Source organism: Anomalospiza imberbis, chromosome 4 (assembly GCF_031753505.1).
Source record: "Anomalospiza imberbis isolate Cuckoo-Finch-1a 21T00152 chromosome 4, ASM3175350v1, whole genome shotgun sequence".
Classification (NCBI taxonomy): Eukaryota; Metazoa; Chordata; class Aves; order Passeriformes; family Viduidae; genus Anomalospiza; species Anomalospiza imberbis.
The window spans coordinates 1,985,810-1,998,791 of record NC_089684.1 but is presented as its reverse complement, the minus strand read 5'-3'; the positions used below and the strand labels follow the sequence as shown (position 1 = coordinate 1,998,791).

Sequence of the window (12,982 nt, the reverse complement as noted above, 5' to 3'; positions counted from 1 at the left end):
CCAACCAAAATGGTTCTCTAACTAAACCAATTGTGTCACTCAAGCCATATGCAAGGGTAAGTAGCATTCTGAGAATCTGTTACGGTGGTTTTGTTGCAGAAAATATTCTGCCTCTGAAAGAAACAGTGCTATTTTGAAGTTCACTGTTTCTAAACAAATTCAGTCTTATTAGAAAAAAGTTTAAATTCTCAGCTACTCTATTTGTTATGAAATGTCTGCACAAGAAAAACATGACTGCTATAACTCCTGCAAGTTTGCAGCAGCCTTTATCATAAATTGCTACATTTGCCACAATAAGAAATGCTTCAAAAAATTCTCCCAGGTCTCTTACATGAATTTATAAAAATCTTCAGTTAGTGCATTGTTTTTTGATTAAATTAACCAGATGTAGAACCAAAATATTTTAAAAAATTTCCAAACAGCTCTGAATGGAAACGTCTGTCTATGCAGGAGTGCAGGAAAGCTTTGCAGCACAGCAAAGAACTAAACAAAACAACCACCCTAAATTTTGTCTTACATTTTGCCCATCTTGACAATGGAATCATAATTGCATCTTGCCATATGGAGAACATTCCACATCTCATCACATAGACTCACTTCTTTCAGCTTCCATTCTTAATTTAACTCTTAATGCATTTAGGCAATTTAGCCATCTAAGACGATAATTTCTGCTTCTCACCTGGAAGAAGGGGGAGAGTGCTTTATTGGTTTTGATTTTTACGTGGTGCTCTGATACTTTTCCCACTGAACAAAGTAGGTCCCTTCTGCAGTAGAGCAGATTAACTGGTGACACATTTAAAGTAGGTCTTATGCGCCTGGTTTGATACTTTTTGTTCCTTGATCCTGTGTGTCCTTTCAGACACGAGATTGCTTCAGCTCCATGAGATCCAGTATGGTTGGAATACACCTGTCTATATCCTCTAGATTTCCATATGAGCACTTATCCCCTCCTTATTGTTTTTACCACCAGCCCTGAAGTTCCATTTTTTATTTCTTGCTTCTTTACAGAGGTGTTCACAATCTAGTCATGCTTCAGGGTACAGGGAAGAAAATATTCCTTGTTGAGCACCATAGCTCAGCTCTCCTTGATTCCTTTTATCTTCTAATGCCTCCTCCAGATATGAGATGTATTGGAAGATGTTTGTATCTGCCACAGAAGCCTAGTCAATTCCTTATGTAAAATGCTAAACTGAGCAAGATTACTAAAACCAGAAGGATAAATGCAGACTTTTCTGCTTCTACTTACATAGCTAATTAAATTACATAAGCACTGGGTGGATTTCAGTACATTGCAGGCTATGACAAAGTCTTCCTACATTTTGTCATTTAAGATATAAAACTTCTCAGTCAGCTCCTGATAATGAGCCAACCTCTCTGGTTAAGTAACCAGCTAAACCCATTCCTCTTGTATGAGGCTTGTTTTATGATTTTTATAGGACAAAGAAAAGTGAATAAAGGAAATTTTCTGTAAAGTGTAAACTGGACTTGAAGCACTGAGTGGTGAATCTTCACCTTCACCTCACCCCCACACACTCCCACACATGAATAAAATGCAAATTGTTAAGGTAAGCAGGGGCATTGCGGTGTATATTTTTAATAGGCTGTTTTTTCATGTATTGATGTCACAATCATATGAATGAGCATATATGTTATCTAAAAAGACTGTGCAACCTGTATTCTCAAAACTCTTCATTTACTAGGGTAGCATGAAAACCATTCAGGACAAGAACTCCTATTTCTCACCTATTTAGAATGTGCAGAGATTTGTTTTAGTTCTCGTGTTTGTACTAGGCCTGATTCAAAGTCCATTGCAATTGTGGGAAGAGTTGCAATAATTTCAAGAGGCTGCTCAGAACTACTACTGCACTGTCTTCAGGTATTGCAGGGTAGAGTGTCAGTAATAGAGTTTACATAGATACCAAACATTCCTCAGACTCTGTTTTCACTGGTAAACTGGAGGACAAACTAGACTTCATCTTTGTTCTTCTTCCTCTGCTCCCTTTGCACTGTATTCGGTGCAGTGCAAAACAGAAACGATTTGGTTTGCGTTCCATTTGTAAACAATTCCTCGCTTCCATGTTTGAAATGCACTAAATTATAAAGACATAAAGTGTAAGTGCACAAAGCCATTCACTTATTGGGGTATTTGTAAAAGACATGCCAACAAACATGTATCAAAGCTAAGTTTCATGTCACTGATGCTGATTTAATTGCTGATTAATAGAATTGTCTCTATTTTTCCTCATTTCAGCTTTGATTTATAGTATAATAAAGAAACAAAACCACTGAAGTATTTTCTTGTAAGGAAAATAAGAGAAGAGAAGCTTTTTGAGAACAAAAGCTATTCTCTCAACAGCAAGTGTGAATTTGTAGATGAATAACTGCAGAAATATATGAGCATGTCTCCTCACCTGTGGGGTGTACACCATTGTAGGCCTACATTATTGGTTCCATTTTCAGTCTGTTCTATTAGTTCAAATATTATTTATAATAGTAATCTTACTGTGATTTTTCTGGTGTCTAGGCTTGTTAATGTTCTCTGCCTGCATTCCCTCCATAATGAATAGGACTCTAATCATAGAATCATAGAGTGATTTGTGTTGGGAAGGGATCTTTAAGATCCTCTAGTTCCAAATCCCCTATCATGGGCAGATATATGGTACAGTATAGCATAAAATTTAGAGAGAGATAAAATTCTTAGGTATTTTTCAAAGTTTGTGAACTCTACAGTCCAATGTAGAAGGATGAAAATTACAACTTATTTGCATATCTGGTAGTAAAAAATCATCAGACTAATTTCAAAACTGCATATTTTGCATTCTTCATTTGTTTCTTCCCATGAAAACCTTTATAGTATTAAACCAGTGATATATAATAAAATTCTCTTTTTTCAAAAAGGATTTTTTTAGCAAGGAAAGACGAGAATGAGTAATTTAATGCCTTCTGAAATATATAGCATTAATATCAGGTTTTAACTCAGTTCAGCTGCCTGCAGATCAAGAATACCAGGCAAAACTCAGCCAGGTCTTTCCATAAATGATCTCTTTCTTTTGTGGGTACTCCAGCTCACCTTGTCAGTTGTGTAAAAATCTTTCCTCTAAAATCCAAGTTTTCCTTTTCAAAGCAATTATGAGCATCTTGACACAAGAGTGTCAGGAAGGAGGTGGTGCCCCGATGGCCCAAGCAGGGGGATGTTTAGAGTGGGATATTCTCACCCCTCCATAACCACAGGGGACTGCACTGGCACTGGGAGGGTCTGCCCAATCTGGAAATCAGCAGAAGCTTTCAAAGAGAGGACATCCAGGGAATGGGGGAGTGACTCGATCCCCCTGAAGGTAATAAGAGAGAGCACAAACTTAGTTTTGAGTACCAATTTTTTCTGAACAAAATGTTTGCTATGAAAATTAAAATAGGTTTTGCACTTAACAGCCTACACTCTTTTCAAAGAGTGCCCCTTGCTTCAGCTCAACTCAGCCAAAAGTATGTATGTATGCATGAAAAGGGACTGAAAAGTATGTATGTAGGAAAAGGGACTGCAGTAGGGACTGTGTGTGTGATGTAAAACAGTGGCTAGAGGTAAAAGGTGAAAACACACTTGGAGAAATACAGGATTTAAGACAGCAAGGAAGTGAAATACATCCAGTTCCATTTTTCCATGCCCGGATAAAACAGAATGCATGTATTAAATCCAAATTTAGGGTCATACCCTTTGGTATGGTATTGGTTTCTTCTGTTTGAGTTGGTTAAAGTAATTGTAATGTATTGCTAGTATGGGTATGAAATTCTTGAAACCATAAATAAAAAGGAGGGGGTAAGTTTTTTCTAGAGATACTCTGATTAATACTGCCTTCATACAGGGTTTTTTATTCACTGAGTGTTCAAAATAAAAATTACAACATATGTGGAGAATATTATATTCAGAAATCTCCAGGTCTTCTCACACATTGCACAAGACAACTTGGTAGAAAAAGACACACAAGCACTTGAAGACATGGGAGTGCATAGTGGGAAAATGTACTATTATTTTTGTCAATAATGATATAAGCTCCAAATTCACAAAAGCAACTAAAAAACTGGCTAAATCTCATTTGCAGGCATGTTCTCAAAAATGTTTTCATTCTATTAACATTGCTTGCTGATGATAGCAACAGGACTTGTAGACTGTTTTCCTTGTAAAAACATTTGGGGTTTTATAATTTAGGCAATAATTCAAATAATTCAAGCATCCTTCATTCTAGGAAGAGTTACAATGTTTTCTGTTCTAAACATATGGATATATTCAAATTTAATTAGCTTCTTTATCACACCAGTGAGGATACAAATTAAAAGAAATATTGTTTTTTCCAGTTCATGACCTAAACTATTTCCTCCTTGTGTGGAGACATGTTAAAAATAAAATCTCTAGACAAATAACATATTGAGTTTGACCTACTGTTTATATTTGTTCTGCATGCCTGAATTGCCCTATGCAAATGCCTTAAGGCAGAAATTAAGGTTGTAAGGGCTTTCTTTGACCAGACATCTTCTAATGCCCAAGTTTTGACTTCATATGGTAAAGGTAGGATTTCTGCATAATTCTATAAATGTTATTTATATTTTTGCATTCTAATTTGGAAGGTACATAGCTACCAGTGGGAAATAAATGGAAGCAAAGGAAATACTGTGCTTTCAAAAGAAAACAAATTAATTGCTAATACCTTGCTAGCTATAGATTGTATCATACATCAGTAATAAATTCTCAGAATATACACAAAAGTGAGATACAAAAAAGATAGGAGGGTTGTAAAGCTCTTGGAAATTCATTGGAGACTATCAAGGCTAAAACTGTCTAAACATAAATTAATCTTATAATAATATGTGTTCTATGCGTTGTGATGAATTTCTAACTCAGGATTATCTTTTTTTATTTTATGTGTTAATTTTTTTGTATAATGCTTAGACTTGCATATATACAAATTGATAGTGCCACAGCAAAACAGGTGTTTAGTAAGTTGTAAAAGCAGAAACTATAGTAAAAATGTTAAATTTTTTATGTGTATGTGAACATCAGCCAGAACCACAAAGTTAGGACTTCTAAACAGAATAGCTCAATTCCATAATGATAATATTATTGTTTTCTGAAAGAAGTGTTTCCCTGCAAAGCCAGCATGTAATGTCAAGCTGGAGTATCTCTTTGAGCAATATTTTGCCACCTCTTCATTTCAGCAGATTCTCCTTCAGCATTCTCAATCTGCTGCATACAAAGCAAGTTTATACTATTTTGTCAGGATGAATCAAACAATTTGCTAGAGGAAAATGCCAGATTTTTTTTTTTTTTTTTTTTTTTGTCTTTGAGTGAAATGCCTCATATCTTTCTAGCCTGAGGGGAAAAAAAAAAAAAAAACCAAAACCAACTGCAAATCCAACAAACTAAACAACCCTACCCAGCCACTACCACTTCCTTTGTTGTGGCATGGCAATGAATTTCCAGTTTTTAAGTCCAGCGTCAATTTTAGGTTGATTAGCCTTTACAGTGGTGTATTTCCAAGTAAAACCAATAGAAATAAAAACACAGTGAGGGGACTGTGTTGGGAGCTAGTTTAGTAACAGCACTGGCATCCTCTGGATATGTGAACTGGCGACAGTCTTGCTCACCATGGAGAGCATGGCCCCTGTCACAAAGGAGATCATGTCTACTCTGTTAGCAGACATTCAGCTGCTCTGCTGGGCTTTCTGATTGATGAAATTGCATGCAGATTAGATGAAATAACTGTTCTGACATTTGTAAACCTCAGGTATCAATTTAACATCAGTTAAAATGAAGATCCATGCAGTGGAACGAATCATTTGCGACACTGTGTTTTCAGTTTGGAAGAAAGTGAAACTTAACCCATTTTGGTGATTTCTAAGGTATTTTGAGGTGATATTCTCTCACTCAGTTCTCTCATCACTCTCAACTCAGTTCAAAGTCATCAGGGCATCCTGCATCTTTTTTAGAAATCCTTTGCATAGTACATTGTTTATAATTCTGCTATGGACTGACAGATTTGTATTTCTACTTTTCTAAGATTTGGTTTAGTAGCCATCACATCTGTCTTCACATTCTAAAGATCATGGTAGACTGTATTTTATATGACTATTTTATCTATACATATCCTTTAATTCTAGCAGGAATCATCTAATTCATGTTTTGCAATGCCTTTCAAGCAGTCTATGAAAATCCTGCTAATGGAATCCTACCAAGAGAAGTATAGCCTGAAAAACTATACTCTGTATAGTTTAGTGACTATAAAATAAAAGGCTAATTTGGACACTTATATTGCCTACTTCTTGGGCACAATGATGTAATTGTAACATCTTTGCATCCATTTCTTGAGAAGGATTTAAAAAAATATTATTTCAAGTGAGTTAATGGAACTTCGTATTTTCTAAATTCAAACTATGAAAATCCATACAGGAACTAGAAGGGGTTTTCACAGTCCTGAATTTTGAGGCAGGCTAGTTATCTAACTTTTGTGTTAAGTCTCTATTTAAAAAGGAAAGGGAGGACCTCATTGAGAGCATTATTTAGTCCATCTAATTGAAGATCTTGCTTTGAGTTGCACTTTTGAGGATCTGCTCTGCCTCCTTTTTCTACAGAGCATAGGGAAATCAGCTACATAAACTAGGTGTTTGAAGCTGTGATGTGAATACCCCCTCATCCAGCTCTCTTTCCAGGCAGAGGATGTCTGATGCTGTGTTCACTATTACCCTGTTGTACCTCAGGTGTAACAAGAATTTCCAACCAAGAAAGAAATCTCTGCTACGAATCAGCAGAACACAGTTACACTACTGAGTTCCACAAAGAAAAGAAGTTGGGGTTATCCTCAGCTGGAAATGGCCTCTTTGAACTTGTCTCCTGTTTCCGTCACAAATCAACCTTCATAATTTGTACTGGCACAATCAAGTTAATTAATTTAGGGTGAATATTTTGAGGAGTCTTTAGAATCTGTAGCTGTTTTGAAAGTATGTGTACCTAGGTAATGAGGCATTTATTCCAAGCAATTATCCTTTTAAAAAATTTAACTGCTATAATGGAGGTATATTAAATATTAATATAATTTTTTTTCCAGCAGTACATCAATACTTAGTAAGCTGGCTACAAAGAGCAGCTTGTTTTTTTTTTTTTTTTTACCTAAGCAGCTATTTAAAAAATATATATATAATTTCCATATATTATTTAGTGTGCTTTCCTGGCAAATTATGAAACAGGGCTTTCATAATTTAAGGTTATTCTTTCCAAGTAATACCATTTCAGATTTATCAGTTGTATTTTCTGTTTCGTAGGAAATAACAGAAGATCGAGATCGTTCACGATTGGATTCAATGGTGCTGTTAATTATGAAACTGGACCAGCTTGACCAGGACATTGAAAATGCTCTCAGTGCAGGCTCTTCTCCATCCAGCACCCCGACATACAAACGGAGGCATATACCTGTAATCAATTTTTATTATTATTATCCTAAATAAGATCTTTTTTGCTTCACCTTTTTCTTTCAGTCCTCACATTTTTCAGCTCCTTACTTTAGAACTGAAGCTCTTTTTGTAAAGAATTTGACTTGTTGGGGGTTTTTTTGTGTATGTAGATGTTTTGAAGGCAATAATATTACCATCCATTATTTCCTTTTAGCATCCTCTCACAAATGAGAGCTTCAGAACTCTCAGATAAAACAAAGGGAGATGAACAAGATTCAGAAAATGTCTGGCTCTCTAATTGTCACCTACTGTAAATGGAGAGTCAACACAGGCTCAGTGTCACATCAGTCTCAGAACGTGACCGTGTGTCATTTGACATTACATAGAACTAAGCTACAGGTCTTGTTTTTCTGCTAGGGAAAGGCAAAAAGTCCTTAGTCATTCAAAGATTCTGGGCAGAACTTGAATTTAATGTAGGGGTTATTTTTATTCACTTAAAAGGATCATTCTTTGCTGAGAATAATCCACACGGGGATGGGACAGCTCAGAAACATGATGTGACTGATGCATTCTCTTTTTTTCTGTAAAATGTTTACACATGTAACTCTGAAGAACGTGAAATGGCTGATCCAAGGTATTCTTGTGCAGGCTTCCTGTTAATTTCACCCACATGTGCTGCAGCTGTTTTTCAATTCAAGAAACCTGAGAAACACTGCCCCAAGATCTCTAGGCTAGCATTCATATCATTTGTTTTGGTTAGTGATATTTTCTTTAACAAAGAGTTTTTCCTTTGAAAGCCAGGTTTCATTATTGCTAAGTGAGTGGTCTGTAGGTGAGAAAAGTTGTATTTCACTGGGTTTGATCAGCTGAAAATTATATAATGTGTCATTTTTAGAGGAAATCACATAATTTAGCTTTCTATCGTTAAACATTTTCCTACTGAATATCAATGTTCTCACAGTATCTCCTTAAACACACTGATGACACGGGAAACCTGAAATGCAATGTTGACATCTGTTCTCTATAACTCACCAATCCATGCCAGCAGCTTAGCTAATTTCTTACAGCAATAAAGAGTGGAGGCAACGTGTATGAGTAAACCTGCCTGATAATCAGAGATGGTACCTGTTCCCATGCTGCAAAGCAGCCCTGCAGAAATCTTGCATCAAACATGGAATATATGCTATCTATGGACAGTGATTTCCTAGGAATCTAGGAGCCTTTGATTGTTGTGGACCAGAAGATCAAAAGATCTTGTTTTCAAGATATATAGGTATTGAGTTCAGGCTCATATCTATTTTATAGTAAGAAATCATTTGAAGACGATATAAAAACCTGGGCAATGCAGCAGAGATCATGGCTGTGCACTGTGGCAGCATAGCTCTGCTAACCAGAAACTTCTGAGAGCAGCTGCAGCCAAACTGAGTGCTACAGAGGCTGCTCCATGGCTCTGCTGCATTTCCCAGTGTTTCACATCGCAGATGACTCACTGGCAGGAAATATCTGATTCAAATACACGGTCCTACCTAGAGTCCAGCTTTGTCCCAAATTTCTAACCCCGCACTTGTGTACATGGCATATAGGCACCTGTCTAAATGGCAGCTTTGGCTTGGCAGACAGATTCTTAACTGGAATTAATGAATCAAAGGGTGCTGTATCTTTTCAGTTCAGGAGCAGAACCCCTGAGATGACTCTGCCCCATATTTCACCTATTCTAGGAACCTGCCATTAGGAAACGGAGGCTTTGTCTGTATGGAGTTTTCTGGGATTAAGAGTTCAGGAGATTTTTTTTGCATACTGTGTAAATGTATTCATGCAGGCTGCACCTCATCTAATAATCCTGACAGTATATGAGTAGTTCTACACATAGCCAGTGTCACAATTTATCTGCAAACAATATAATCCCTTGCCCTCACCCTATGCAGTAAATCAAGCAAGTGCTAAATTTTTACTTCCTCAACAATAAAACATACTGTATATCTTCTTTTTATTCTCAGAAAGAGGAATGTAATCAGTGTCATTAAATGTAAGAGCAATTTAACCAGAAATGGTATTTGGCTGATAAGTGTCTGGTGATTCAAAAAAACTGAGGATCTGTACCTCTGAATTGTATAAACTGCTGGAGGGTGAAGTCATTTCATCTGCATAATGGCTTACAGATGTTCACTAGCTTGCAGTGCTGCAGAGACAGAAGGTGGGAGCACACAGGAAATACTGAATGTCGGAGAAAAATGTCAAACTTCTGCATCCCTTAACTGATTTTTCTTACCTTGCATTCTACCATTTAGCTTTGATGTTAGTAGTGATTTAAAATTTCAGAACAGCAGCTAATGCAAATCACCACATTGAATAAGACAGCAAGCATATGTATTTAAGCAAGCTTGCCTAAATATTTTCATTATTTAGCAGAAATATGATTTTATTTCACACTCACATTTACTAAAGAGACTTGAAATATTTTTCTACAGGATGTTGAATCTGGTTCTGAAAGTGGAGTGGATGTTGCTTCAGTAAATCACTCACAGACCAACTTGTCTTCTAATGTCCACGCTCCTGACCTAGCATCTCCCTCTTCAGTAGCCAGCTCTGGAGCTAAACCAAAGGCTGGGGTGAGTACAAAGGTTATATTTTTTTAAACTTCTCTCATTATTCCAGTTTGGAAGTGAAATAAAAAAATATTATACTATTCATTACTTGGATTATACAACAGAATGTGTGTGACACTGAGAAAAAAAATGAAAGTGGTCTCAAAGGGCCATTTTAGTGGCGAAAAATGCTAGAAGTTTCATATTTAAAAATACACTATTAACAGCAGATGATTACAATAAGCTGAGATTTTATATGAGAAAATAATTTAAAGGAGCTATGCTGTTTAGGAGGGTAAGTTTTTCTGAACGTTTCCTAAATCTCATGAAGGATGCTGCCAGAGAAAAATTGTAGCTGATTTATGATGTCCAAACCCAGTCATCCTGGTCCTCTTGAAGGTATCTACTACCCTACTGATCTGAGAGTGTCCCTCTAACGCAAAATTTGGCCAGTGGTTCCAGATGCTTAGGACCAGAGGAGAGCCTCTGAGCCAGCAAGGCTTTTCTGCCGGTCCCAGAGCATGCTAGGTGGTGAGGAAAGGCTGGCCTGAGAGCTCAGATTCGGCAAGGAACCTCCTTCTATATTCATTCCTAGATACACAGAACTATGAGAAGCATGGTTCTTTCTTTTGCTGTTTTCTATCTTTTGAAGAATTCATCTTCATAATGCTTCAGCCATCAACTTGTGCAGAAATTCTCAGATGTCCTAGAAACTCCTGGTACACTACCTGCTCCCTCTTGAGCTTGCTGTTTCCACTGCCTCAAGAAGCACAGAAATCTAGACTTCTGAGTTTTGCCTATGCTGAAAAGTCTTAGCATAACTCCTACTCCATCTGTTCACTTATTGAAATGCTTCTGGTTACCAGACCATCAAAAAATCTGGGATAAAATATTAAAATAAAAAGAGTAGTTAGCATAAATATATGTTTAGAACAAGTCTATAAAAAGTAAAATAGAGGCCACCTGTCATTTATTGCACTACAATAATAGCAAGTTAACTAATGCCTTTGATTGTGGCTAACAGAAGTTCTAATAAACATTTACATTTGGGATTGTTCACTTGAACAAAAATAAATTCACTTGTAATTTATCATCAGTGCATAACTATAGCAAATAGAGAGCTCTGCACTCTGTCACTACATACACAGCAGCACAAATTCTCAAATAAGTACATATGTTATTCTGGAAGGTGATATCCCATTTTACCAGATCCTAAGAAGCACACAGAAACTTTTTCACTTTTTAAGGTATTAAATGTCCCTTTTAAATTTTGGTTTCTCTGCTAGTATTTGGGAAACTCTTGACACCTGGCTTTGCAGAAGTGTGGGTCACTTCCTGGGAGTTAGATATTTTGTGTTCATTCAGCTTCAGCAAGAATTTTTCTGACTTTTGCTGTGATTAATGTATCATGCTGAACATAGATGAAAATGCTATTTTATAATTTTATAATTTTTTTATAAGTGAAGCTAAATGTTCTCCAAACACAACTGTCTTCTAAAGTTTTACAGTCACAACTCCTCCTACCCTGTAGCAATCCATGTAGTGATCTCCTCTGAAAATCCACAATGTGGTATTCTGTCTATAAAGGAAAAAGTAGTTTTTGGGGTTTGGGGAATTTTTGTTTTGTTTTGGTTTTGTTTTTCTAGTTTTGATTTGGATTTTGTTTGGGGATTATTTTGTCAGACTAGCTATAGGAATAAAATCATTCTGCGCTTGAAATTCAGTGAGGTACTTTTTAATGGTAATGGACTGTTTCAAAGATTTTGCTCCCTTTTTGGAGTTTGTAACTGCTGATCTCCAAGGATTCCAGATGCTTGGTCTCCAAGGTCAACTTCTTTTGTTGTTTTTATTAATAGTATGTAAACAGGAGTGCAAGGGTGATTAGTTATATTATGGAATGATTTGTGGTATTTTTAAACAAACTACAGCGAACAGTTGACTGCATCAAAGTCAGACTGTAAAGTTAAACACCACATTGTATGCAGACCAGGGTAGTGGGAATACCAAGGCAAGGCAATGAGACATGAATTTAGATCTAGTTCCTGATAAAGAACTTGTAAAAGATATTAACTACACAGGATATAGCTCATAGATAGAAAATTTGTGTACAGACAAACCATGTCCATTTATGTTTATTCAGCTTTATATAGATGTAAACCAAACAATTTCAAACAGTGTCACAATGTGTGGGGATATCCATAAGCAAAATTTGGTTTGATAGTCCTAGTGGAAATGATTCACTCCTTGGTTTATGGAAAGCAGGACTTTTTAAATTTTCATGAGAAGATTTTATAAAATGTTAAACAAGAATTGCATTTAAAACAGAGTGTCAATTAGAACATTCTATGCAAATTAATAATAGATATTATTTTAAATAAAACTAAGGTTATGTGTATATATTTTCCATGCACAAGTTGTTTAACATTTCGTGAAGGTTCACTTCTGGATAGTCAAACCCATTCTTGTCAGAGTGAACGCCTGTGTACACTAAATATCCGTATGTATAAGCACACGCCTGTGTGCTCACACACACTGAGAGCTCCTTACTGAACGCAGGCATGACAAAGAAAAGCAGGATTCTCCACAAAGCATTGTGAGAAGGCTTCTCTGTGATGCTGCAGGGTGCAGCATCTGCCTTTGATATGCAGATGTACTTGGTATTTTGGGCTTATGAGAAGCATACAGCTGAATAACCTCCATCCCAAATTTAGGATGCCAGTGTTACAGCTCATGGACAGGGTGAAATAGCATCATGTGACCAACAGGGTGTTTGAGCCACAAATTGTACTTATTTGGAAAGGTGCATATATGGACAATCCTCGCAAATATAAGGATTGATGTGACTGAACAGATATATTTCCTACATAATTTAGCATGGGATAGTAAGAAATGGTTTTGGCATCTTTATGTTACTTACATTTACAGAGAAAAAAAAAATCATGCCTCTATAATTAGCACATCTT

The 12,982-nt window shown here is 36.3% G+C and overlaps 1 protein-coding gene across 5 annotated transcripts in view; it reads left to right on the top strand.

The window, feature by feature from the left end:
• DLC1 (DLC1 Rho GTPase activating protein) overlaps nucleotides 1–12,982 on the top strand; it is a 215,074-nt gene that overhangs the window by 43,462 nt on the left and 158,630 nt on the right. For 4 of the 5 annotated variants that reach the window (XM_068186801.1, XM_068186800.1, XM_068186798.1 and 1 more), the window contains exons 3-4: nucleotides 7,306–7,455; nucleotides 9,903–10,043. In XM_068186801.1, the coding sequence (XP_068042902.1) occupies nucleotides 7,306–7,455; nucleotides 9,903–10,043 (291 nt within the window). The remainder of the gene's footprint in view (nucleotides 1–7,305; nucleotides 7,456–9,902; nucleotides 10,044–12,982) is intronic. The other variant, XM_068186802.1, reaches the window with a different exon arrangement.